This window comes from Carlito syrichta, unplaced genomic scaffold (assembly GCF_000164805.1).
Source record: "Carlito syrichta isolate Samal-C Ts95f unplaced genomic scaffold, Tarsius_syrichta-2.0.1 Scaffold130587, whole genome shotgun sequence".
Lineage (NCBI taxonomy): Eukaryota > Metazoa > Chordata > Mammalia > Primates > Tarsiidae > Carlito > Carlito syrichta.
This window is the reverse complement of record NW_007074683.1, coordinates 485,683-511,502: the sequence shown is the minus strand read 5'-3', so window position 1 is coordinate 511,502 and position 25,820 is coordinate 485,683. Positions and strand designations below refer to the sequence as shown.

Here is a 25,820-nt window from a genome sequence, read left to right as displayed (position 1 = left end):
ACATTTTAAGGGACTAATAAGTCAACCCTCACTAAAGTAAATTGAGGGCCTGTTGAAACAGCCAAAAAGAAACTCTAATACAGCATTGGTAGCAATAGTGCTTGGAATGTATTCAAATGGAAAAGTTTGGGCTGGAAATACTTGTTTAGAAAAAGAACTACATCACTCCACCCTCCTTCATCAAGTAATCCAAGCCATCTTAAACGCTCAAGGTCTGGCCAAGCAAGACATAGTTTATTAAATCCTCTTTCAGCTTGAACTAGATTATAACCTTGAGAATAAACAAATTTTATTCAATGAACAAGTAGCAGGGATTCTTGATTACTACTAAAGTTCTTTTGTGTACACTGCTTCTAGGTTAATGCAAAAAGCTCAGAAAGGAACATCAGATAAGGTAAAAGCCTTTATTATTCAGGATTGGCTCAAAGTCTGACACTGACACAGGCAGGGATAATTATTATCTCATTACATTTGACCTTTGGCACCCATTTAAAGTACTACTTTTCCAAGTGGGACATGTTACACCCAGTAGACTCTCAGCACAGTTTCTGACAGCCACATTTACCCCAATTTCACTCAGTAGTGCTGCCAGGAGATGTGCAGGGACACAAACAAGATCATTTACTTTATTGATCTTTTTCTTTTCCATGCATTTCCCCCCCCATTGGCTTTCAAAGCAAGAGAGGTTGACAGCATTATTGGCAGGTATTGGTCATAACAAACACCTTCCCACAGCCTAACACTAAAAAAATCAAACACCAAATGTAAGGAGACTTCCTAAATATTCAGTTAAGGTTATGGTGTGCTTGGTTTTGACCACAGCAATTCTAAGGCTTCCTTAGACAAAACCATGGAGAACCTATGCAGTTTTGGTTGTTACAGCTTAATTATAAGATCAAAGGAATTAAGGAGTTTTCATTAAGAATAGATTTTTAAATCATGACAAAAATAAAGTTATGACAAAAATAAAGTCTACAGTCCTCAGGGATACGGATTAAAATCAAGTTTCATGATTGGAAAGGGACTCCCTTCTAAGTCATAAAGCTTCTTTTCCATGAGGTTACAAAAGTGAAAAATATAAAACAATGGTTCATTTTAAGATAATCAATACATAATTATCGATCAAGGGAGAGATGTTTAAGATATTTTGCACATTATTTATTTAGAGTCAGTCTATATACTCTCAGTATTGAATATATAGAGAAAATTCCATTACTTTTTGGTTTAGGGTCATACTAGAAGACTATTGCTTTTTGTGTACGTGAAGAGAAAGCCAAGATTTATTTTCCAGGTTCCAGATTTTCAGTTAAGAGCTGTCTTCTTTAATAAAAATATCAATATGAAAGTATTACTTTTTTCTTAAAATGTGATTACTTATTTTTTAAAACACTGAAGTCCCTAGAGAACCGAGTACCACACCTGAATTTAAACCCCAGTTTCAGCATATGACTACTGATTTTATAAAACATCTTCCTTTAGTAAATAGCAAAAATCATACCTTCCTGTAGAAAGTGATGTTGGGCTGGCAATGTAGATTGTTTGGTAAAAATATGGAAACCTTAAATATCATATGGGAAGTATATTTGAGCGAAAAAAAGATGAATACAGCTTTCTATTGTTGTTCTCCTAGTTTCTCCAAAGAGTTGATATTTTATCACTGCATTTAAAATAAAGATGACTTTAGCTTGAGACTGTATTTTAACACTGAACTGATATATATGTACTTATATGAACATCACATTTTGACACATGCTTACAAAAAAACCTACAGAAGTGTAGTGAAAATATGATATATTTAAAATAAAATTACACTTGTTTGAGGCAGAATAGAACTAGGGTCTTCAGCAGAGGATTTCTTCAGCAGTCAGCCTTTGCAGGCAGGTCTTATCCTGTGGCTGGCAGATACTTTCCAATGAGCACAGAAAATTTCAGGATAACAGGAGACACGACTTGTTTTTGCCTCCATGGGCTGGGATGTCATTATTATAGAGATGATGCATAATTTAAAAAGTGGAGACTATTCACTCAAAATGTTAGAGTGAAAAATTCACTTTATGAAATTTAAACACAGCATTCATCCTGAGAAAGATGCACATACACTAGGGTAGTATAACCAGAGTAGGTGCATTTCAGAGTTGAAATGATTTTCTCTAAAAATGAAAAGATGCCAGCTTTCTTAAAGACCAGAGTTATAGAGTCTTTCTTGTATTTTTTCATATTGTTTTAGTGGACCAAAGTTCAGTTAACTCATTCAGGTTAGAATCTATAATTCTGTTGAATGTTCAGGACTACAGAAGTCATCCGGAGACTTTCTACGGAAGTATGTACAGATCTTCCTCATGGAGTTGGGAGTAATGGTGACCTAGAAGAAGAAAGTTTAGATTTCAGAGATTTCCTAAGACAATATTAAGCTGTTACCTCAGCAAGTTACATTTAGTTATCACTAAGTTATCACTATTAAGTTAGAAAGCCCAGACATTTGATTATTTAGTTAGCCAGCTTTCAGTCTCAAATATTTTTAATGGCAAGGTCTTTTTTTTTTGGCTGATTTGTACTGAATACAATAAAAATTTAGTAGATGCTATGCAAGGAAGGGAAGCATAGACTTTTTATGTGAATAGAAAATATTTACTAGTTAAGTCTCTTAATAGGAATGAAAGAGGAATTGTTACAATCACAATTCCTTTAGAAATAAATGACTCGAGGAGACACCCCTTATCAACAAGGGTGCCTGAACGATGCATATTTGTAAACCTAACCCTTAACTGTATCCCACAATTTTAAAATAAAATCAATATAGAATAAAAAAAAGAAAGAAGTGACTAAACCAGCCTCCCCAATTTACAAGCAAGAAAGCTATTCAAACAGAAGCTGCTACTCTTGTTTATATTATCATCATATAAAGGAAGACAATTTTAAAGAAACTTTAGCGTCAAAGAAATTAAGATCAGCACACTACTTCTACTTTTTAAAGCTTTTAAGATTATTAGTGAAAATAATTTTCATTGAAATTACTCTTCTGCTTATACATAGCTAAGACAAGTTCCCCTGAAAAAGACTCCTTTATAGCTCCCCCCCACCCCCCGCACTTTCTGTAGCAAGATCTTGGTTGGAGTTTGTGTACTGAGTATAAGTAGCCTTTAAAATATTTCTAGTTCTCATCCAATGTTCACAGCTACTTCTGTCTCTACCACTATGAGTCATATGCTTTTTTCAAGGTTCGCAAAACTATTTCCACCAGCAATATGTTATTAACATTATCTAGTTTAAATATTATGTCAATTAATGAAATATGAGTCCTAAAAATTTAAGTGAAACTATGCTGAATGTTTAAAAGAGTAGATAGAGTTGCCGAAAACATTGATGTGGGGAAAATGACTAGACAGGATTGGGGAGAAGTCATAAAAATCAAAAAGCATTCTGCACTTAGATTGTTTTGTAAGTATCTAAGTTTCACTGTATTTTAAATAATCATAAAATGTAATTACAAACTGGAAATTTGCTTATGGATGTTGGCAACCTTCCCATGAACAACAGCTTTATCTATAAAAAGAGGATAGCATACTGTTTAACAGGAGAGGGGAGATATTTTTGAATTGATATCCTGGAGAATGAGGAAGGCTTTAGTGAATCAGGCAACAGGGCTGAGGAGTATAGACCTTGACAGGACATTTTAACAGAAATAAATAGGGGTGACGGACAAAATATAGCATATCTTGTTACATTTGAGTTTCAGACAAATAACAAATAATTTTTTAGCATAAAAATATGTCCCATGCAAAATTTGTTCTTTTTTTTTATATGCTAAATTTGGCAATCCTAGGAATAAACAGATTTACTTTTTTTTTGTTTCTAGCATTCTGACTTGAGTAGAGATCTGTGTTTGGTCCCCTTTAAGTTAGGTAAAGTATCTTCCCACTAGCACCCTTTAAGTTAGGAAATGCATCTTCCCACCACTGCTGACTTACCGAGCCTGGTGACGTCTTTCCACCCTGTCTCCTGGAATTGGGTGTCTGGGATGATGGACTTCGTGGAGATGAATTCTCAGCCTTCCGTTTGGCTGCCATGGCCAACAACCAGTTTTTATTCTCCGGGGAGCTATTTTCTTTGCCTACCACTTCAGACCCTTCTCCACAAGGTCTCAAAGGAAGAGGTAGCGTTCCACAGCTTTCTGAAGCATAAGGACTAACAGGAGAAGGAGGCTCTGAGATACTTGAACTAGCTCCTTCAATCTTGCTTGATTTGGTAGGACCCAGAGAGTCCTTACTAAGGTCTTCCTGGTTACCAACAAGGCAGCACAGATCCAAATGAAGATTTTCAACTTGGCCATCAAGCTCAGTTACACAGTTGCAACTCTTCACACACTTTTGTTTCACACTTTCCAGACAGCTTGAGTCTAGCCTCCTCTTTACTCTATTTCTAGACTCAGAGCAAGCCTCTGCTTGGGATGACTTCTGGCTCACAGGAATAAGAGCTTTTCTTGGAGATGTGAGCTTGGTCTCAGAAGCAGGTGGAGTGATGGGTGGTGATGAAGAAGGTGTTCGGGTGACCCAGTTTCTAATTGACATCTTGAAAGATATGGGTGGCTTGGGAGAGACAGAAGAAATGGAGCCTCTTCTGTTGATGGGAGACCGGGTCTTGGCAGGAGGGGTTTTAATAGAGAAAGTGGGAGTATTTGAAGGAAGAGGGAGGTCTCCAGCACAGCTTGGAGTACAAGCTGCGGATGACGGGGAAGAAATGGACGGGCTGCTCTTTACTCTGGGGGCTTTGGCAGGAGTACTCTGGCTACTCATTACTGCTACTGAAAAAGAAGAGAGGATCATGAAAATCAGAAGTGAAAGCCATAGGAAGCCCCTAAATTCTCACTAAGGAAAATCATAGTTAACTTAATCATCCAAGGGTCAATACACAAGTAAGTAGATTATGTAAATCATTTGATTCCTACCACACCCTTTTAGCATTTTTATTTCCCTTTCCTAACTCCTGGCCTCCCAACTATCCTACTGTAAAACATATGCTTGTAAAAACCTGAAAAATATAAAGAAGAAAATTGTCAAGGATCCAGGTAAACCAATTTTAGCATTTTTTTCTATATTTGTGCACGTGATACATATCATGTATCTCAAATTTTTATACAAAAATGAGAACAAAATGTATACACTACTTAGTAACCTTCTTTTATCTCAAATTCATTTCATTCATTGTGAAATGATTAAATCACGTTGATTGACATATCTATCACTTCACTTTTTTTGTGGTGAGAACATTTAAAATCTACTAGCAATTTAAAAGTATATAGACATTATTGTTAACTATAGTCACTATGCTGTACAACAGAACCTAGAACTTATTCCTTCTATTCAACTGAAACTTTTAACCCATTGACCAAGATCTCTCCAACTGTTCCCCCCACCCCTGTAGCCACCATACTACTCTCTGCTTCTATAAGTTCAACCGTTCTAGATTCCAAGTGAGATCATGTAGTATCTGTATGTGTCTGGCTTGTTTCTCTTAGCATAATGTCCTCCAGGTTTACCCATGCTGTTGTAAATGACAAAATTTCTTTCTATTTTAAGGCTGAATAGTACCCCATTGTGTATATATACCACATTTTCTTTGCCCATTCATGTGTTGATGGATGCTTAGGTTGATTTCATATCTTAGCTATTGTAAATAATGCTGCAGTGGACATGAGAGCAGATATTTTTTCCACATACTGCTACCGTTTCTTTAGGTATGCCCAGAAGTGGAATTGCTGGATCATATGATAGTTCTACTATTTTTATTTTTTTGAGAACCCTCCATATTGTTTTCTATAATGGCTGCACTAGTTTACAGTGTACGAGGGTTTCCTTTTCTGTACATCCTCACCAACACTTGTTACTTTTTGTCTTTTTGGTAAAAGCTATTTTAACAGGTGTGAGGTAATAGCTCATTGTGGTTTTAATTTGCATTTCCCTGATGATTAGTGATGTTGAGCAGTTTTTCATATACCTGTTGAGCATTTGTATGTCTTCTTTTGAGAAATGTCAATTCAGGTCCCTTGCCCATTTTTTAGTTAGGAATAACCTGGTTCTTTTTTTCTTGAGTTGGAGTCTCACTCTGTCACCCAGACTGGAGTGCAGTGGCCGCTTCTGGTCACCGCAGCCTTGACCTGCTGGGCTCCGGTGATCCTTCCGCCTCAGCCTTCCAAGTAGCTGGAATTATAGGCGTGCGCTATTACGCCCGGCTGATTTTGATTTATTGTAGAGATGAGGTCTCGCTGCCCAGGTGGGTCTCAAACCCACGGGCTCAGGCAATCCACTCACCTCAGCCTCCCAAAGGCGCGGGATTACAGGCTGAGTCACCGAGCCAGGTTAGGAATAACCTGGTTCTTAATAAATCGTGAACATTCCCCACATTAATACAGATTTATATTATCATTTTTAACAGCTACAAAGTATTCTAAGGTATAGTATAGATATTCTGTAATATAGTTAACAAACCCTCAACAGAAGATTACAACACCAAAGACAGGTTATTAATGATTTCGGTTTCATAAGTGAAGCTTCCATTAGCATTCTTGTACCTAACTCTTGAGCAATGCTAAGGCGGAAAGGGACTGTACAGGGACTCTTGAGCAGGAATGCGCAGAACTAAAACTTGGCATAATCACTAACTATGTGACTTGGACACAACCCTTTATCTTCTCAGACTCAGTTTCCATATCTGTTAAATGGAGACAGCTTTTATCTCCACAAGAAGCAATCTCCTCAATTACTTGTTAAAGTTACCAGACATCACATGGCTTCCCATCTTATTTTACAAATGACTACCATTTCCCACAAGCCAAAGAATGCCAAGGAACATTCAGAATCTCATGCTTGCTCTCTGTCAAGCAAATCAAACTTAGTGAATAGGACTCTTCTCTATGTGTAAACTTGTTCCTTTGCTTACATACAAGAATTCAGGCAAATTTAAATATAGCACATCATATCCTCTCATTTTCTGAGTTTCCAGATTTCTGAAATAAAGTTCCCATCTTCAAATAATAAGAAAAAGTATTTATTTACCTCTCAGCCACAAAGTCTTTGACTTGTAACTCTTGGATTTATATGCAACTGAACTTAGGATGAGCAGATATAAAACTGCAATCTCTCTTTTAGCAGGGATAAAGATTTGTAAGTACTAACTTTAATTAGTTAATTACTCTGTCTTTTTTGCCTTGTGCTTTTTAGTACTAAAGCAGTCTTGCCTTGAGACAGATAAAGTCTACAAACTGACCTGTCCATGAAGTCTTTGGTTACAGTTCTCACACTCAGCCTCTAGAGCTTGATAACAGTTATTATTTCAGGAGGAAAGGAAGTTTTCATTTGCTGCACTCCTCAGTGCAGGTCAACAGTCACTGAACAGCTGCCACAGCCATTTGTTCTATTTAAGTAGGTTGAAGTATACATTTAGGGCAAAGCCCTAAAATCGTATGGGTCTTACAATATGCTGATTCTAAGGCAGGATTAGGGGAGAAGGAAGAGCTGAGCCAAGGACAAATTAGGTACCTAGGTTTCCAATATTTGCAAGGCACACATTACAAATGTTTACTCATAATGTCAGCAGGAAATTTATGGTTTGGCAAGTTGGGGCATTTCCTCTTTCTTTAGGATGTTATGATGAAAGAAGTGGACCATGGGGGTCAAAGAGAAGATTTTGTTAACTTTGAAGGTTAAGAAAGTCTGGGTAATATATAAATATTTTTTAAAAAGTAACAAGACCATAAAAGTTATGAGAGTTAATGTTAAATACAAACAGTACAGAAGAAAAGAAGGAGAAAAGTGAAAACTTCTCTTTCAACTTTCTCATTTCACTCTTAAATTCCTGTGCATTCCACAATTTTCTATGCGCCCATTAGTATATACAAAGGTGTATCATTAAAAAAACCCAAAATATGAATATACTATACTTATATGTATGTGTTCTACAACTTGCTTTTACCTTTGTATCTATTTATATAAACACACATTGATGCACTGCATTTGTAACAGCAAAGTATGCCATTACACTGGCCTATAAAATTTAAATATGGTACATCATTTAGTACTTCATCTACTTAAGTGGATCAACCCCCTGTTGCCCCTAAGCAATGTATGAGATCTGATGACACAGTAGCATAGACTGGGTTATTGCTCTAAAGGTTTCCTAAAAGTTTGTTTCTTTGAAGAATTATAGAGACTTTACTAATAACCAGTTAATTTGGAGCTTCTTTCTATGCGAGAGTTTGCCATCTGGCCTCACCCTACCTTTTAGTCTTATCATGTACTATGCTACTTCTGGATCCTGTTACAGGAGACTACTTGTGCTTCCTGAACAAGCTGTGTACTGTCACATGTCTGTCTTCGTTCATGTGGTTTTCTTGCCAAGTCAGTCCTTCTTTGCCAGGCAGAAATTCTTCTCATGTTTCAAAGCTCTGATGACAATGTTAACTCCATTGTGAAGCATTCACAAACATCTTTCCTCTTCTCTCACAGAGCTCCTGTCTCCTTGAGGAAGTTAGTCTCAGAGGTCTTTGTTTATACAGTTAGGAGAAATGTACTACAGTTTTTGCATCTGCTTCCTAAACTTGACTGTGAGCCTAGAGGATAGGTAATGACGATTTACTCATCTTTAGGCCCAGTGCTTCTAAGTGCTCCTTGTAGTGCCTAGTAAGGAATCATTAAACAGTGTTTATTAAATTTCATTACTGCTAAGGATAAGGGTGATGTTCTAGGCATCAGAAAACTGACTCTATAATTATTTTGCTGACTTGTGAAACTGAAGCAAGCACCTGAGATAGAATAGGTAAGGTTTCCTTCTCTTTAAGATAACAATAATCAACTTTGTCACTCAGTAATGCCAAAACCAGAGGTCCTCAATCCTGGCTGCATAACAGACTTACCTGGAGCTTTATAAAAATACAGGTAGTTGGCCTCCACCCCAGACCTACTGAATCAATCATTGGGGACACACAAACTTAAAAAGCTCCACAAGCGGTTCTGAAGCCCAGCCAAGATTGAGAATCACTGGTTTCAACAGTGCTGTGCGATCTCTGGCTGAAACACAGTGAAAGAACAGTAAGCAATAGAGCAGATGCTGGCTGGGAAAAGTAGGGCAGAGGGAAAAGAGACTGTGCCTTGGCACTTAAACCCTTCCAGTTAATGTGTTAAAAGGGCCAGAAGAGAAGTTATGCAGTCCAGAACAGCAAGGAAGGATTGGAGTGGCAATTAGAAGCTTGGGAAAGCAAAGGAACATAATTTTCAAATGGTAATGTGGTTAGCAGCAGCCAATCTGTTGCTGGAAGCTGGCTTAGAGAGTCGAATGGCTAGTATGCCAGCCTCTGACACCCATGTCAGGTTGTTGCTCTGCAGTGCCTTCAGAGCACATTTCTAGCATCACCTAGAAATGAAGAAATCTAGGCATAACTCCCAATCAGGTCTTAACTTGAGCTTTGCTTTGCTCTGTTAGGTTCTAAAGCAGGTAGTACCACAGAGTGGTTCTGATCATGTGCTCTAGAATCAAACTGCAAGGGTTCAAACTCTAGTACTACTAGAACTTCACAGCTGTGTGATCTTAGGCAAGTCTAACCTCCTTGACTTTTAGTTTCAGTTATTTTGGAAATTAAATGAGATAATCCAAATAGGTTCTTAGAATAATTGTGCTAGGAGTTCATAATGGATAAATGTTATTATTATGATCTAAATTTGGTAAATATGTGGTGACTTGGCTTAAAATTAAGAATAACTAATGACATGTGAGAAGTATGTAGTTAAAAGCAAGATACTTTTCATCATAAATTTTAAAAATGGTATAGTCATTAACACAGGAATTCTACCTCTGGGAATCTATTGAGATGGGAAGGGGGGCACTAAATTCAGGGAGAAAAAAAATTCAATTTTTAAAATATTGAAAACAAAATTTCTAACTACAATAAAACAGTTTAGGTAAACTATGGAACATTTACTCAGTAGAATATTTTAAGTAGTGTTCCACAAAAGATAACATAGAAAGTGCTTAAAACATCATATTCAGTGAAAAAAAGCCAAGAAATAAAAAAAATACACAGTATAACTATGATTCTGTTCAAAAGAATCCCTATGTATAAAGGAGAAAAATCTCTAAAAATAACTAGAAATATTATTTAAAATTATGTGTGTGTAAAGGGAATCGTGGTGGCTTTTTCATCATGATTCTTCTATAATTTTCCAAAATCAGAGAGAGAAAAGCACATAAAAAGATAGGCAGTAGAAAGACATCCTAAGTTCATGGATCAGAAGACTTAACATTATTAAGATGGCAATACTCCCCAAACATCTACAAGTCAATGCAATTACTATCAAAATCCCAGCTGGCTATTTGGCAGAAATTGATAAGTTGATTCTAAAACTTGTATAAGAAAGACCCAGAATAATCAAAACAATTTTTGAAATAAAAGTAGAAAATTGAGGTGTTCAGAATTCTAGATTTCAAAACCAGCTACAAAACTATGGTAATCAAGACAATGCGGAACCAAAGGATAGATATTTAGATTAGTATAACAGAATTGAAAGTCTTGAAATAAAAACTCATGTATGGTCACCGATTTTTGGAAAGGGTGCCAAAACAAATTAATGAGATAAAGAATAGTTTAACAAATGATGCTGACGAAGTTAAATATCCACATGTGAAAACATTAATCTGAATCCCTAACTTACACCATACATAAAAATTTTTAAAACTGGATCATCGCTCTAAGCTTAAAAAACTTCTAGAAGATCCCCCTTTTTTTTTGAGTTGGAGTCTCACTCTGTCACTCAGACTGGAGTGCAGTGGCACACTCATGGCCACCGCAGCCTCGACCTGCTGGGCTCTGGTGATCTTTCCGCCTCAGTCTTCCAAGTAGCTGGAACTACAGGCCTGCGCTACCATGCCCGGCTAATTTTTTTGATTTATTGTAGAGATAAGGTCTCGCCAAGTTGCCGTGGCAGGACTCAAACCTGTGGGCTCAGGCAATTCACTCACCTTGGCCTCCCAAAGGGCGGGGATTATAGGCTGAGCCACTGAGCCCGGCCTGGAGAAAATCTTTGTGATCTTGGGATAGGCAATGGTTTCTCTGATACAACATCAAGAGCACAATGACCAAAAAAAATAGATAAACTGAATTTCATCAAAATTATAAAGTTTTGTGTGTCATGGGACACCATCAAGAAAGTGAAAACATAGCCAGGCTCAGTGGCTCAGCCTGTAACCCCAGCACTTTGGGAGGCTGAGGCGAGTGGATTGCCTGAGCCTGTGGGTTCAAGACCAACCCGGGTAACTTGGCAAGACCTCGTCTTCACAATAAATAAATAAAATATCAATCGGGCATGGTAGTGAACACCTGTAGTTCTGGCTACTTGGAAGGCTGAGGCGGGAAGGATTGCTGGAGTTCAGCAGGTTAAGGCTGCGGTGGCTGGGAACGTGCCACTGCACTCCAGTCTGGGTGACAGAGTGAGACTCCAACTCAAAAGAAACCCAAAAAAGCAACAAAACAAACAAAAAACCAGAAAGTGAAAACACACAGAATAAAATATTTGCAAATCATTATATGAGGAACTTATATCCAGATTATATAAAGAATGCATATAACTCAGTGATAAAGTCAAATAACCCATTAAAATATGGGCAAAAGATTTGCATGGACATTTCGTCAAGGAAAGCATATAAATAAATAGCCAATAAGCACATGAAAAGATGCTCAACATCACTGGTCATCAGGAAGATACACATCAAAACTACACAGAGATATCCACTAGGATGGGTATAATGAAAAAGACTGAGCCCGCGGGTTTGAGACCTCCCTGGGCAGCGAGACCTCATCTCTACAATAAATCAAAAAATCAGCCGGGCGTGGTAGCACATGCCTGTAATTCTGGCTACTCGGAAAGCTGAGGTGGAAGGATCGCCGGAGCCCAGCAGGCGAGGCTGCGGTGGCCGGGAGCAGCCACTGCACTCCAGTCTGGGCGACCGAGTGAGACTCCAACTCAAAAAAAAAAAAAAAAATTAAAAAAAAAAAAGACTGACAATAACAAATACTGGCAAAGATATGGAAAAATAAGAATCCTCATTTTAGGTGTTGAAAATATTCTAGAATTGAATTGTGTTAATGAAGCACAACTCTAAATATAGTTGACCCTCTATAACCTGAGTTCCCTATCTTGGGTTTTGTACCTGTAGATTCAACCAACCCACAAATTGACAGTATTAAAAAAAAAAAAAAAAAAGATGGTTGTGTCTGTACAAACCATGGTCAGACTTTATACTAAAAACCACTGAATTTTATCTTGATCTAACCAGAATCATGACTGTGCATTAGGAGGATGGGGAGTGTGCAGGTTTGGTAGTGATGGGACACAGCAAGAGAGCTAAATCCTGATGTCACAAAGGAAAGAAGTGAATAAAACTGAAAACACACACAAAAAAACAGAAACATGAAAAATTATTTAGAGGAACAGACAAACATCAAAGAATTGGCTAAAAATTTTGAAAGCAGTTGCCTCTGGGAGAGGAAAGCTGTGGGGTAGAGGGTCTGGAGAATGTTGTTTATCTTGTTCACCCCTGTAGAACTAGCCGACTTATTAAACTATAGCACTAATAAAATAAAAATTAAAAATTTTCAAAGAAAGCAAAAAAAAAAAAAAAAAACCCCAAAACAAGGCAGCCTCATCAAAGACTTTACAGAAAGTAGACTTAGAGCAAAAGACCCCTCTGAAATCTAGTTCTGCATCTTATAAGTGACTAAATGAGTCATTAGAATAATTAGCACATATTCCTTCTCATCTTCAATCTCCTACATACCTTGGGCCTTTAAGCTTAAACTTCAAGCTTATTACTGTACATCTACTGATAATAAGAGGACCAACAGATGTATGGTAATCTTAGGCTGGCTCATTCCTTGAAGATTTTTGCTCTTGCTTCACTGTGACTATTCCCATCAATTTGTGGTGATTACAAAATCCATGTAAATGATCTTTCCCATCCCTTGAATTCTGTTTCTTGACCTTCTTCTACATTAATCTTGTCCTTTCACTCAGCTAAGCCATTTATTTCTTGACATTATTACTAATACCCGGAAATCTTCTGTTATCTTAATTTCAGTCTGTTCACCATCTATTTTCCCAGCCCCCTTTAGTACTCCATTTCTTTTTCTTTTTTTGAGTTGGAGTCTCTCACTCTGTCACCCAGACTGGAGTGCAGTGGCCGCTCCTGGCCACTACAGCCTCGACCTGCTGGGCTCCGGCGATCCTTCTGCCTCAGCCTTCCGAGTAGCTGGAACTACAGGCGCGAGCTACCACACCTGGGTAATTTTTTTTTTAATTTATTGTAGAGATGAGTTCTCCCCGAGTTGCCCAGGTGGGTCTTGAACCCGCGGGTTCAGGCAATCCACTCACCTCAGCCTCCCAAAGCACTGGGATTACAGGCTGAGTCATCGAGTCCGGCAGTACTCCATTTCTAACAATCATTTACTGCTGGGGGCCCTCAATCCACTGACAGTCCTACTATGTCCTCACTTCCCTCCTTATGCAGGTTAAATCCTACAGTTAATCATAACCAACCTCAACTTCTTTGCTCACTTCTTTTTCTTGCTTTGCTAAACAGCATCACTGGTTAAATCCAACTCTCTACCTACAATGTAAATGTTAAATCCAACTCTCTACCTGTACTTACATCACAAACACAAAACCATGTTGAATGCTCACTATCAATTATGACTGCTAGCCTTAAGTTGACTCTTACTATCCAACAATTTTATTTCTCTGGACCATTTACTCTTCTATTCTCTAGATAACTATGTCAGACTTTATTATAATATCTTCTAAAATCTCTATCACTCCCCCCATCCTTATTCTCGGTTAGTGATCCTGATTCTTATTTCACTGAAAAAATAAAGCTACCAGAACAGAAGAAAACTTTCATATGACCATCGCATTTATCTAATCACCTGCACCATGCTTACATATTCCGCCTTCTCTCCAGTTGCTATTGATCAACTATCCATGAAGGTCTAACATTCAACTTGTGCATCAGATAGTATTCCCCTATGTTTGAGGACACTGGCTAGGAAATTACCCAGTCAATTTCCCTACTCGCTACAGGATTTTTCCAACCACATACAAAATACCATATTCCTATTATTTAAAAAATAGAATACAACAACACTTACTGTTACTTGACACAGTACTTATTTCAATTCTTTATTGTTTATTGCCTCTTATACTAATATGTAAGCTCTATTTACATATCTGGGATTTTCAGTTCTTTTGTTCATTGCAGAATTGTCAACAACTAAGAGCAGGGTCTAGCACATAATGAGTGTTCAAGAAATATTTGCTGAATAAGTCCAATACTATATTCTAGTGCCTTGTGTAAATGACAAACATAGCAGTGCTCAATAAATATTTATCAAAAAGAACAAATTCCAAGATGATGTTTTCTTAAATACCAAAATAAGATCAAATCTAGCTCACTACTCTATATTATAAGACTAACTGAGTAAACCATTGAAAAATTTAGTACATGATATACTTACCTAGGCCAGCTCTTGCCTCTTTTTTTTTCTGAGAGGCCCAACCTACTGTGGAAGGTTTATCTCCTGGTTTTTCCTCTAAATTTCTATTTAAGCGCCAGATTTTTAGTGTATTGTCATCAGAGCAGGTAGCAATCTAAAGAGAGCCAGAAGGAGAGTTAAGTTTCAAAGATTTACAACAAAGTAAAACACTTATAGGTCTTAAGGGATAATTATTTTGTCTGATATAATAGGATATAAAAAATGATGTCTGAAAGATCATGTACTTTCACTTCTTGCTTTCAGGATTCCAGATTTTTGTAGAAGCAGATTACCTAGTTTCTTCATTATATACATTCTGTTGAGACATCTTTCATTACCAGTCATTTCTTACCTAATCTTAAGTTCCATTAAAAAACCAAACTAATTTCACTTTGTTCTCTCAAGATGTTAGGCAAGTCATTATCTTTATCACCTTCTATACAAATATAAAATATGTAATTAAGACACCTTTTCTACTCTTCTGTTAAATGACCAATCAGTATATGTCACCAACATTCAATTTCGAAAACTTTCCTCTGAATTTCATAAGCTCTTCCACATTGCTCAAGTAATGGGATCGTTTGCAAGATCAGGCTTAGCCCATGACTCTAGTAGGCCGTGACAAGTAGAATGAAACCATTCCTTTTGAGATTCTTTTTCAGATAGGTAAAGAAGCAATCTGGGAAAACAACACGTTCACTAGGCTGGAAGAAGTTAAAAATAAACTTTGCCCCTTTAAAAATATCTAACCATTCCCAATCTTGGGCCCAAGCCTTCTATGGCAGAGAAAGTTCAGCTTGAAAAGCTTGTGGCAAATGGCCACTGGTACCAGAGCTGTTCCCCAGAATTTGTTTATATAATTTCTCTATTTCAGTCACTAAAGAGAGAGAAAAAAAGAATACACGCTCTCTTAAGTCTTGGCCCCCAAGAGACTGGCAGCTTTTTCCTTTCCTTACTGGGAGGCCAAAAGAAGATACACAAATTTAACTTCTCAACATAAAATGTTTGGAATCTCACAGTCCCTGTGTAGTTTATTAACAGTAATTACAAGGCATCTACTGTGTATCTGGTAATATATATCTTATTTAATTCTCACACTATAAAAAGCCTTGTGTTCAATCTCAACTGAAAAATGGGAATAAAGTTATTTGCCCAAAGTCACCACAATTAGATAGCAGAGCTAGAATTTAAACCCATCTTTCTCGTTTCAAAAGTTGGAAAAAACAAAACCTACAAAGCATATTCTATATCCCTAACTCTAGGTGTGGAACAAAATTACCTTTAAGAGACTTTTATTTTACTTTTTTTGAAACTGGGTCTCTCTCACTCTGTCACTCAGGGTCAAGTGCAGTGGCATAATCCCAGTTCACTGCAACCTTGATCGCTTCAGCTCAAGCAATCTTCCCATCTCAGTCACCCGAGTAGCTGGGACTACAGGCATGCACCACCATGCCTGGCTTATTTTCATATTTTTTGTAAAGACCAAGTTTCACTATGTTGCCCAGGCTACCCCTAAACTCCTGGGCTCGAGCAATTCTCCCCACCTTGGCCTCCATAAGTGCTAGAATTACAGGCATGAGTCACCATGCTCAGCCATAAGAGACTTTTAAAAAGGTGGTCACTAGATCAGTATAGGTAAACAGGCCTGCTATTTCCTTTGAGCACAGGAAACAAGGATAATTAATATATAATGGTTGAGATGCACAGAGGTAAGGATAACACGTGATAGTTGAAAAAAGGTAACATAATTAACTAAGTAATTTAAAAAATCATTCATCTTAGCAAGTTCTATGAAGATAAAATACTCTATATTAAAAACAGATATTTCATTGGAAACTACATGGGATCTCAGTGGGAAAAAAAGTCATTGGCAAGTAATTATGTATGATTAAAGTAATCATTTTTTAAAAAACGGTCTGTCATAAAGTTGACCAGAAACGGTAATAGGAATTTAAAAATAAAGAGAAATCCACAGCAATACTGGAAGCTAGAAGGGTTGCCACATATGGACCAGACCATGAGAAGTTTCTGGAAGATAAAAAAACAGATGGGGCTGGGCTCAGTGGCTCAGCCTGTAATCCCAGCAGTTTGGGAGGCCGAGGTGAGTGAATTGCTTGAACCTGCGGGTTCGAGACCCGCCTGGGCAACTTGGTGAGACCTCATCTCTACAATAAATCAAAAAATTAGCCGAGTGTGGTAGTGTACACCTGTAGTTCTAGCTACTTGGAAGGCTGAGGCGGAAGGATCGCCGGAGCCCAGCAGGTCAAGGCTGCAGTAGCCACTGCACTCCAGTCTGGGTGACAGAGTGAGACTCCAACTAAAAAAAAAAAACAAAACAGATGGGAAAAATGGGCAACAAAACCTCAAACATTCTAAGTGAAAGGGGAGACCTCCACAGAAGTGAGATTTCCTGTGGAAATTAGAATAAATCAAAGACCAGAGTCAATGGAGGGTGGGAGAATAAGTGGGACTTGGGCTACTTTATTATATGAAATTTGTTTGTAAACATAGTTTCTAGCCTTTTTACATTGTAGGGTTTTTTCTCAGTTTTTAAATATCATACAGCATATTCACTATAAAAAATTAAAATGTGCGAGACCCGCCTGGGCAGCGAGAGCTCATCTCTACAATAAATCAAAAAAATCAGCCGGGCGTGGTAGCACATGCCTGTAATTCCAGCTACTCGGAAGGCTGAGGCGGAAGGATTGCCGGAGCCCAGCAGGCGAGGCTGCGGTGGCCGGGAGTGGCCACTGCACTCTAGTCTGGGCGACAGAGTGAGTCTCCAACTCAAAAAAAAAAAAAAAATTAAAAGGTGGGCATATTTTCTTCTTTCCAGAGGTCTAAAATATTTCAGACCTATTTCTTCCTATCCGTGGCATAGTTGAGCCAAAGATAATCTAACATGTTGACTTCACAGTAACCATTTTGTTAGCCTTATATGAAAACTCAAAATGGGCTGTGAAAGAGTTAAGGTAATACCTTTAACTACCCTGACAATCTATAGAAAGTGAAAAAGACTAGTTATCACCTTTGAATATTTTTTTTTTTTTTTTTGAGTTGGAGTCTCACTCTGTCGTCCAGACTGGAGTGCAGTGGCACACTCTCGGCCACCGCAGCCACGACCTGCTGGGCTCAGGTGATCCTTCCGCCTCAGCCTTCCAAGTAGCCAGAACTACAGGTGCGTGCTACCATGCCCAGCTAATTTTTGATTTATTGTAGAGACGAGGTCTTGCCAAGTTGCCTGGGTGGGTCTTGAACCCACAGGCTCAGGCAATCCACTTGCCTCAGCCTCCCAAAGTGCTGACATTATAGACAGAGCCACGAGCCCGGTCCGAACATTTTTTTACCTTAGATTTTAAGACAAAATTTTAATTAAAAAACTTATTACATTAATTCTACATTTAGCAAATAATAACTCGAGAAACCAGAGATCCATCCTTATTCCTTAGTATGTAGCATCATTTCTTTATTGGTAAAGAAAAGCATATTATGTATGAGTAATGCTGATATCGATCCTGGATGGTCTTTAGACCTTTAAAATATTCATTTTAACATAAAAATCAATATCACCCTCAATCAAACCTAAGAAAAACCTACAAACTGATCATCTACTTTCTAAATCAACTACAAAGATTTGTTTACAAACCTTTGTGAAGTCGGATGGACACCAGCACACAGACGTGACCTCTTGCGAATGGCCCAGGAGCACAGTAGGAGGATGCCATGGTGTGGAGACCTGGTCCCAATAAAAAAATAAATAATAAAAAAATAAACAAGTCAGAGGAGAAATGTTAGGTCTCCCAGACAGATGCTTTGAATCTCCAGAATTGTACCTTAGAGAGCTTTAGATTTTACTAAAGACTCCTAGAACTGTCTAGTTATAGTTCAGAAAAAAAAAGAGATCCAGGCCAGGCATAGTGGTTCACACCTGTAATCCCAGCATTTTGGGAGGCTGAAGTGAGAGGACTGCCTGAGTCCAGGGATTCGAGACCAGCTTGGGCAACTTGGCCAGACCTCATCTCTACAATAAAAAGTAAATTAGCCAGGTGTGGTGGCACATGCCTGTAGTTTCAGCTACTTGGAAGGCTGAGGCAGATGGATCGCCTGAGCCCAGCACGTGGAGGCTACAGTGGCTGTGAGTGTAACACTGCACTCCAGCCTGGACGACATAGAGACTATGACTCTAAAAAGAAGAAAAAAAGAGCTCTCTAAGGGCAATGAACTGTTTGTCATTAATCTGTGAAAACACTATGAAAATAGCCAAAACACGTTTTTAATGAGTTTACAAAAAAGATAGTTCTTATTTCACATGAGACTACCTAGCTATATATATTTTGACTAAAATTTAAGACTGGTATTGTCCCTCACTGTGAAGAATGTTGTCCATTCTTATATTGTAGTCCTGTTTTTACATAGTCTAGAGATTTTCTTTTTTCTTCTTCTTCTTTTTTTTTTGAGTATGAGTCTCACTGTCGTCCTGGCTGGAGTACAGTGGCACATTCATGGCCACTGCGGCCTTGCCTGCTGGGCTCAGGTGATCCTTCCACCTCAGTCTTCCAAGTAGCAGGAACCACAGGCACCTGCCACCACACCTGGCTAATTTATTGATTGGTTGATTGATTGTAGAGGTGAGGTCTCGCCAATTTGCCCAGGCAACTTGGCAAGACCTCGTCTCTACAACAAATCAAAAATTAGCTGGGCATGGTAGCACGCGCCTGTAGTTCTGGCTACTTGGAAGGCTGAGGCGGAAGGATCACCGGAGCCCAGCAGGTCGTGGCTGCAGTGGCCGAGAGTGTGTCACTGCACTCCAGTCTGGGCGACAGAGTGAAGACTCCAACTCAAAAAATATATATATATATTCAAAGGTGATAACTAGTGTTTTTCACTTTCTATAGATTGTCAGGGTAGTTAAAGGTATTATCTTAACTCTTTCACAGTCCATTTTGAGTCTTCATATAAGGCTAACAAAATGGTTACTGTGAAGTCAACATGTTAGATTATCTTTGGCTGGTCTCGAACCCCTGGACTCAGGCAATCCTCTTGCATTCACCTCCCAAAATGCTGGGATTACAGGCATGAGCCACCGTGCCTGGCTAGTCTCGAGATTTTCATGTCTCTAGTCAGTTACTTCTAGGAGCATTAACTGTGAATGAATTCTAAAGGTACGTGAAACATGCTACCAGCTCTCTTGGGACAAGAGGACAGAGCCTTCCTTCCAAAAGAACACTAACTTTTAAAAAAACCCAGAGCTATTCATTTTGATTTGGATAGCCTTCATTTTGAAGAACCAAAACTATATATTTACATGGCACTTTGGAATCATTTGTAAAAAAATGTCTTTTTCCTTCAAAATTTTATTTCAGTTAATTTGCTTAAAGAAATTTTTGAATTTTTAAATATTACCACATTTTAATATATTTTAATGCATGAAGAAGGATCACGTTGTGCTGTACTGCACATGTGAGTAAGAATCATATTTTCCCATCATCAGATGCCACCAGTAATATGCATCTGACAGCATTCTACAGCTGACTAATTCAAGAGCTGTCACTCCCTTTCACAGGCCATGAGTATTAATCAGCACAATAAGGAGTACAAACTCACATAACTATTATTAGCATATGTGTTTGAAAAGAGCAAGGAGGTTGGGGCTGAGAGAAGTTATTCTCTTCATTTTCCTGAGGCTCTGAATCATGGCTCATTTGTATGAAGCAAGTGGAGGCAACTGTGGAAAAGAATATTTGTGAGAATGACTAAGTAAAGTTAATAGATTCCTAAGATTATGGTTAAGAGATTTGACACACTGATTCATAAAGTTCATCAACTCAATTATTACTACACTCCTTTTGGCTTAAATGGCACATAGGAAATAATTTTAAAAAATAAAAGGAAAGCCGGGCTCGGTGGCTCAGCCTATAATCCCGCGCCTTTGGGAGGCTGAGGTGAATGGATTGCCTGAGCCTGCGGGTTCGAGACCCGCCTGGGCAGGCAAGACCTCATCTCTACAATAAATCAAAAAATTAGCCGGGTGTGGTAGCGCGCGCCCGTAATTCCGGCTACTTGGAAGGCTGCCGGAGCCCAGCAGGTTGAGGCTGTGGTGGCCGGGAGTGGCCACTGCACTCCAGTCTGGGCAACAGAGTGAGACTCCAACTCAAAAAAATAAAAAATAAAAAAAAAAATAAAAGAAGACAAAGAGTAGAGTCTAATGTGCTTTGCTACGGTAATTAAAGTTTAACAAAAAAGGAAGCTTTTTCCATATCTATGAAGCTCTCACTGCCTACTCCAACAATGCCATGGACATAACTCTTTCTTTCACAAGGTAACACATTTTAGAAAAGACTTTTCCCACATTATAACATGTAGGAGAACCTAAATGTGTACACAAAAGATTAAATTTCAAACAAAATCCCAAATACCCATGTAAGTGTACATTTTTGCATTTATCTATAGCACTTCAGAGAAAAAAAGAGACCCATTAGAAAAATTTTTTACAATTTGATAAGGCATTAATAATAACAACAATAAAAGCCAGTATTTGTTGATCAAATACCATATGCCAGACACTTTACATAGCATTAAAAGTGGAAGGAAGGTTCCTCAAGAAGTTAAACATAGAATAATACGACCCAGTAAGTCTATTAAGTACATACCTCAAGGAAAACTGAAAACATGTTAAAAGAACTTATACACAAATGTTCATAGTAGTTTTATTAATATCAAAAAGTGGAAACAACCCAAATGTCCACCAATTGATAAAAGGATAAACAAAATGTGGTCTATCCATACAATACAATATCATTCAGTCATAAAAATGAATAAAGCTACAACACAGATGAACTTTGAAAACATATCCTAAGTGAAAGAAGTCAGACACAAAATGCCATATACTATATGATTCTATTTATATGAAATGTCCAGAATAGCAAATTCATAGAGACAGTAGGTAGGGTAATGGTTGCTGGGGACATGGAGGAGTGGAAAGTGATTGTTAAAGGGCAAGAGGTTTCTTTCTGGTGTGACGCATGTTTGAGAATTAGATAGTGGTGATGATTATATAACATTATGATTACATTCAAAACTGAATTATAAAGTTTAATGATAAATTTTATGTTATGTGAATTCTATCGCAATTTTTTAAAGTGGGGGGAAGGGTATGTTGTGGGCTAAAATGAGAAACTAATGCCTAAAAAGTTTATATTAACTTTTATGCTTTGGCAGTTCAAGACTATCTAGGGTACAGTACTTGGTAACTACTTCAAGGAAGATTCATTTCCTTAATGAGATGCAGGTGGCTTTTAAATCCTTCATTTTTATTTGAATAAATTTTTATTTATTGCCATATTATTGTAAAAATATTATCATAATTACATGATTTCACATTTATTTTATTTATTTTTTCTGAGTTGGGGTCTCACTCTGTCACCCAGGCTAGAGTGCAATGGCATGATCATGGTTCATCACAACTTCAAACTCCTAGGCTTAAGTGATCCTCCCAAGTAGCAGGGACTATAGGCATACACCACCACACTTGGCTAATTTTCAAGTAATTTTTTGTGGAGATGAGGCCTAGCTATGCTGCCCAGGCTGGTCTCGAACTCCTGGACTCAAGCAACACTACCACCTTGGCTTCTCAAAGTGCTGGGATTACAGGTGTGAGACACTGTGCCAGGCTGATTTTGTTTTTTTTTAAAGCCTCCTTTCCCTTTTAAGCAGGAAGGAGACAAATCCAAGAGACATTTACATCTATGCATTTTGGAGACTGTCAAACACAGAAGACTGTTCTTTCTTACATATACTACTTTTTATAGAATAAAGACTATATTCAAGGCACAAGGAAGCCCAAAGCTAAAATGCCTAGAACTATGAAGGAACTGCTACAAGTAAATGGTTCAACCTACAGACTGAGGAAAGCATTATGTGTACTTAAATTTGCAAAACAGATCAGCATTTTTCCTAACAAAATCTCCTTTCTCTGCCTGGTTAGAAACCAAGTCTAATCTTTACTTCTGCCATGAGATCATTTACACATCCTAAAGTGTCAGGCTCAACGTTTTGCCAGTCAGCGGTAGAATGACTGTGCCAAATCAGTTTATTTATAACCACGCCAATACTATTCAGTGGCTATATCAGAAACAAACCATAGAAGAGGGGTTAGTGATGGATGTGGGATGACAACAGGTATGGCATTTTTTAACGTATGATCTATTAAATCTTTTTAAGTCTTGGCCCTCAGTATCAGAGTCTAAATAAATGACACCTCCCTTTTGCTGGGTAGTGAGGATTAAAAGGCCATTCTCTTCTCTCTTAAAATATAAAACTCCCTTCTTTTACTTTTTCTTGTGCCCATGGGCTTTTTAGCACAGGATAAAAATTCCAGTGCTTAAGAGAATGCTGACTTCTTGAACACATAGCAGAGAGTTATGAGAAAATCTAACAGCCTGGCTACTCAGCTTGTATGGAACTGCTCTTCAACTACCACCCCTCCTTTTTTTTAATCATGGAAAAGAGAAACTGAGCCACCTAACCAGGCAAATTCAATTTTAGGAGGCATAAGCTTGCCAAGATCTCAAATATCAGAGCCTGTACACTGAGTTATGTGTGGACAGGCAGGAGAACATCACGTCTGAACCACGTCATTCAACGCTAACATGTGACTCAGTCTAAAAATTCAAAAAGGGTCACCTATGTATGCCTGAAAATGGTTTAGAAATAATAGCCTAGTATAATTAGTGTGCATCTTTAAAGGGAGAAAGTATCCCCCCCTCAATCCTCACTCCCTGAAACAAAATATTAAAAAGGCTTTTGTGGTAAAAATAAGGAACTTTTAAAATGGCAAGAAAACTATATACACATATACATATAAAATTATATATGTAATTATCGATATGTATAATTTTAAAGCTAATAAAAATAATTTTAAAAGAAAGATCAATGCATAAAAATTTTTTGCATTATTCTTTTTTTTTTTTTTGAGTTGGAGTCTCACTCCATCGCCCAGACTGGAGTGCAGAGGCTGCTCCTGGCCACCGCAGCCTCGACCTGCTGGGCTCCAGCGATCCTTCCGCTTCAGCCTTCTGAGTAGCCGGAACTACAGGCGTGCGCTACCACACCCAGCTAATTTTTGATTTATTGTAGAGATGAGGTCTCGCCATGTTGCCCAGGCGGGTCTCGAACCCGTGGGCTCAGGCAATCCACTCACCTCAGCCTCCCAAAGGCGCAGGATTACAGGCTGAGCCACCGAGCCCGGCGGCATTATTCTTTTTTTTTTTTTTTGAGTTGGAGTCTCACTCTGTTGCCCAGACTGGAGTGCAGTGGCCGCTCCCGGCCACCGCAGCCTCGGCCTGCTGGGCTCCAGCGATCCTTCCGCCTCAGCCTTCCGAGTAGCCGGAATTACAGGCATGCGCCACCACACCCAGCTGATTTTTTGATTTATTGTAGAGATGAGGTCTCGCTGCCCAGGCGGGTCTCGAACCCGCGGGCTCAGGCAATTCACTCACCTCAGCCTCCCAAAGGCGTGGGATTACAGGCTGAGCCACCGAGCCCGGCTGCATTATTCTTTATATGCTTTTAGCTATGTCTGAAACTTCAGTTTTTAAAGAAAGAAACTTATAAAAATGCAGACCTGTGGTAGAAATAAAATCTTCTAGCTAAGTTGGGAGTCAGGGTAAAGAAATGTAGGTAATAGGAAAAACAAAAATATAGCAAAATAAAACTCAATAAGAACAAATTTGAAAGTCAAAATATAAAATATAAGACAGAAGCACTAGTGCTAGTGACACACATTGTTAAAATTGAAAGCTTAAGCAAGAAGAATCTTATAGTGAGGAAACTAGGTAAAAAACTCATCACAAGATGGGATCTCAAGTATATGTTCATTTTAAATGAATATTAAATATTTAAAAATATTAACAATTTTTCATTTAAAAAGCATAACATAAAATAAGTGCATATAAAAAAAGGCACACCAGACATAAAAGCATCTTGGATAGAACAGTATCTCCATCTTGTGACCATTTAGCATGTTGCTACTAAAAAGCTTTTCAATAAAATAGTGTATTTTTGCAACTCTAGGTATAGGAAAATCCCTTTTTTATTTAATCTCCCCCTCAGGACTGGATGAAATTAAGCTAAGAACTGTGCTTCATAATGGACAGGTTTCACTCTGTCCTAAAAAAATTAACAATATTACTTCCTAGAGCTTGGCGGGACAAAGAATGATATAATTTTCTCTTGAGAAGGGATCTGATAACATCAAAACTATGGGTCTATGACGTTTTAGACATTATAACTTTAAAACCCAAAATATGAGTTTTAAACTCTGAACATTCAGTCCCCAAAGTCAAAGACATTTATGAAGATAAAGGGAAATCTAGAAAATAACAAATTTTTAGCCATAGGTAAACCACGTTTTAATGATCTTTCCATAATTAAATTATTCTGGGCCGGGCTTGATATCTCAGCCTGTAATCTCAGCGCATTGGGAGGCCGAGGTGAGTGGATTGCCTGAGCCCACGGGTTTGAGACCCACCTGGGCAACTTGGTGAGACCTCATCTCTACAATAAATCAAAAATTAGTCGGGCGTGATAGCGCACGCCTGTAATTCCGGCTACTTGGAAAGCTGAGGTGGAAGGATAGCCAGAGCCCAGCGGGTCAAGACTGTGGTGGCTGGGAGCGTGCCACTGCCCTCTAGTGCCCTAGAGCGACAGAGTGAGACTCCAACTCAAAAAAAAAAAAAAAAATTATTCTGGGAGACATTTTTCAGTAATCAACAAGTTCTACTTGTGTAATATTTTGATTTTCTCCATTGGACTTTAAGTGGACAGCTTTAAATTTCTTAGCTTATAGAAATCACTTTAAAGCCGGGCTCGGTGGCTCAGCCTGTAATCCTGCGCCTTTGGGAGGCTGAGGTGATTCTAAAGAAATCACTTTAGAATTGAAAAAATTTTTTAAAAATTATATATTTGTATAACAGCATGGCAAATCGGTAAATAAAATCATTAAATAATGATATTAAATATATAAAAAAACTGATAGCACAGCCACATCTACTTTAGTAGCCTAAAGATCAACTACTTATAAGGAGAAAAAGAATATAAACAAATATTTTTGAGTGTCTATCTTGTGCAAGGCTCTATGGTTAATTCGAGCACAGGATGCTAAGGATCAAAATACTATATTTTGTTTTTGTGTTTTTTTTTTTTTTTTTTTGAGTCGGAGTCTCACTGTATCGTCCAGACTGGAGTGCAG

At 38.1% G+C, this 25,820-nt stretch overlaps 1 protein-coding gene across 3 annotated transcripts in view; it reads right to left on the bottom strand.

Moving 5' to 3' along the window:
* Positions 1 to 219: 219 nt before the first annotated feature.
* The window catches only part of DTL (denticleless E3 ubiquitin protein ligase homolog), a 55,445-nt gene continuing 29,844 nt past the window's right edge, over positions 220 to 25,820 (bottom strand). For all 3 annotated transcript variants that reach the window (XM_008049138.2, XM_008049139.1, XM_008049140.1), the window contains 4 exons: positions 18,219 to 18,308; positions 14,555 to 14,687; positions 3,969 to 4,801; positions 220 to 2,362 (listed from right to left, as the gene is read on the bottom strand). In XM_008049138.2, coding sequence (XP_008047329.1) covers positions 2,264 to 2,362; positions 3,969 to 4,801; positions 14,555 to 14,687; positions 18,219 to 18,308 — 1,155 coding nt within the window. In that variant the 3' untranslated portion in view covers positions 220 to 2,263. The remainder of the gene's footprint in view (positions 2,363 to 3,968; positions 4,802 to 14,554; positions 14,688 to 18,218; positions 18,309 to 25,820) is intronic.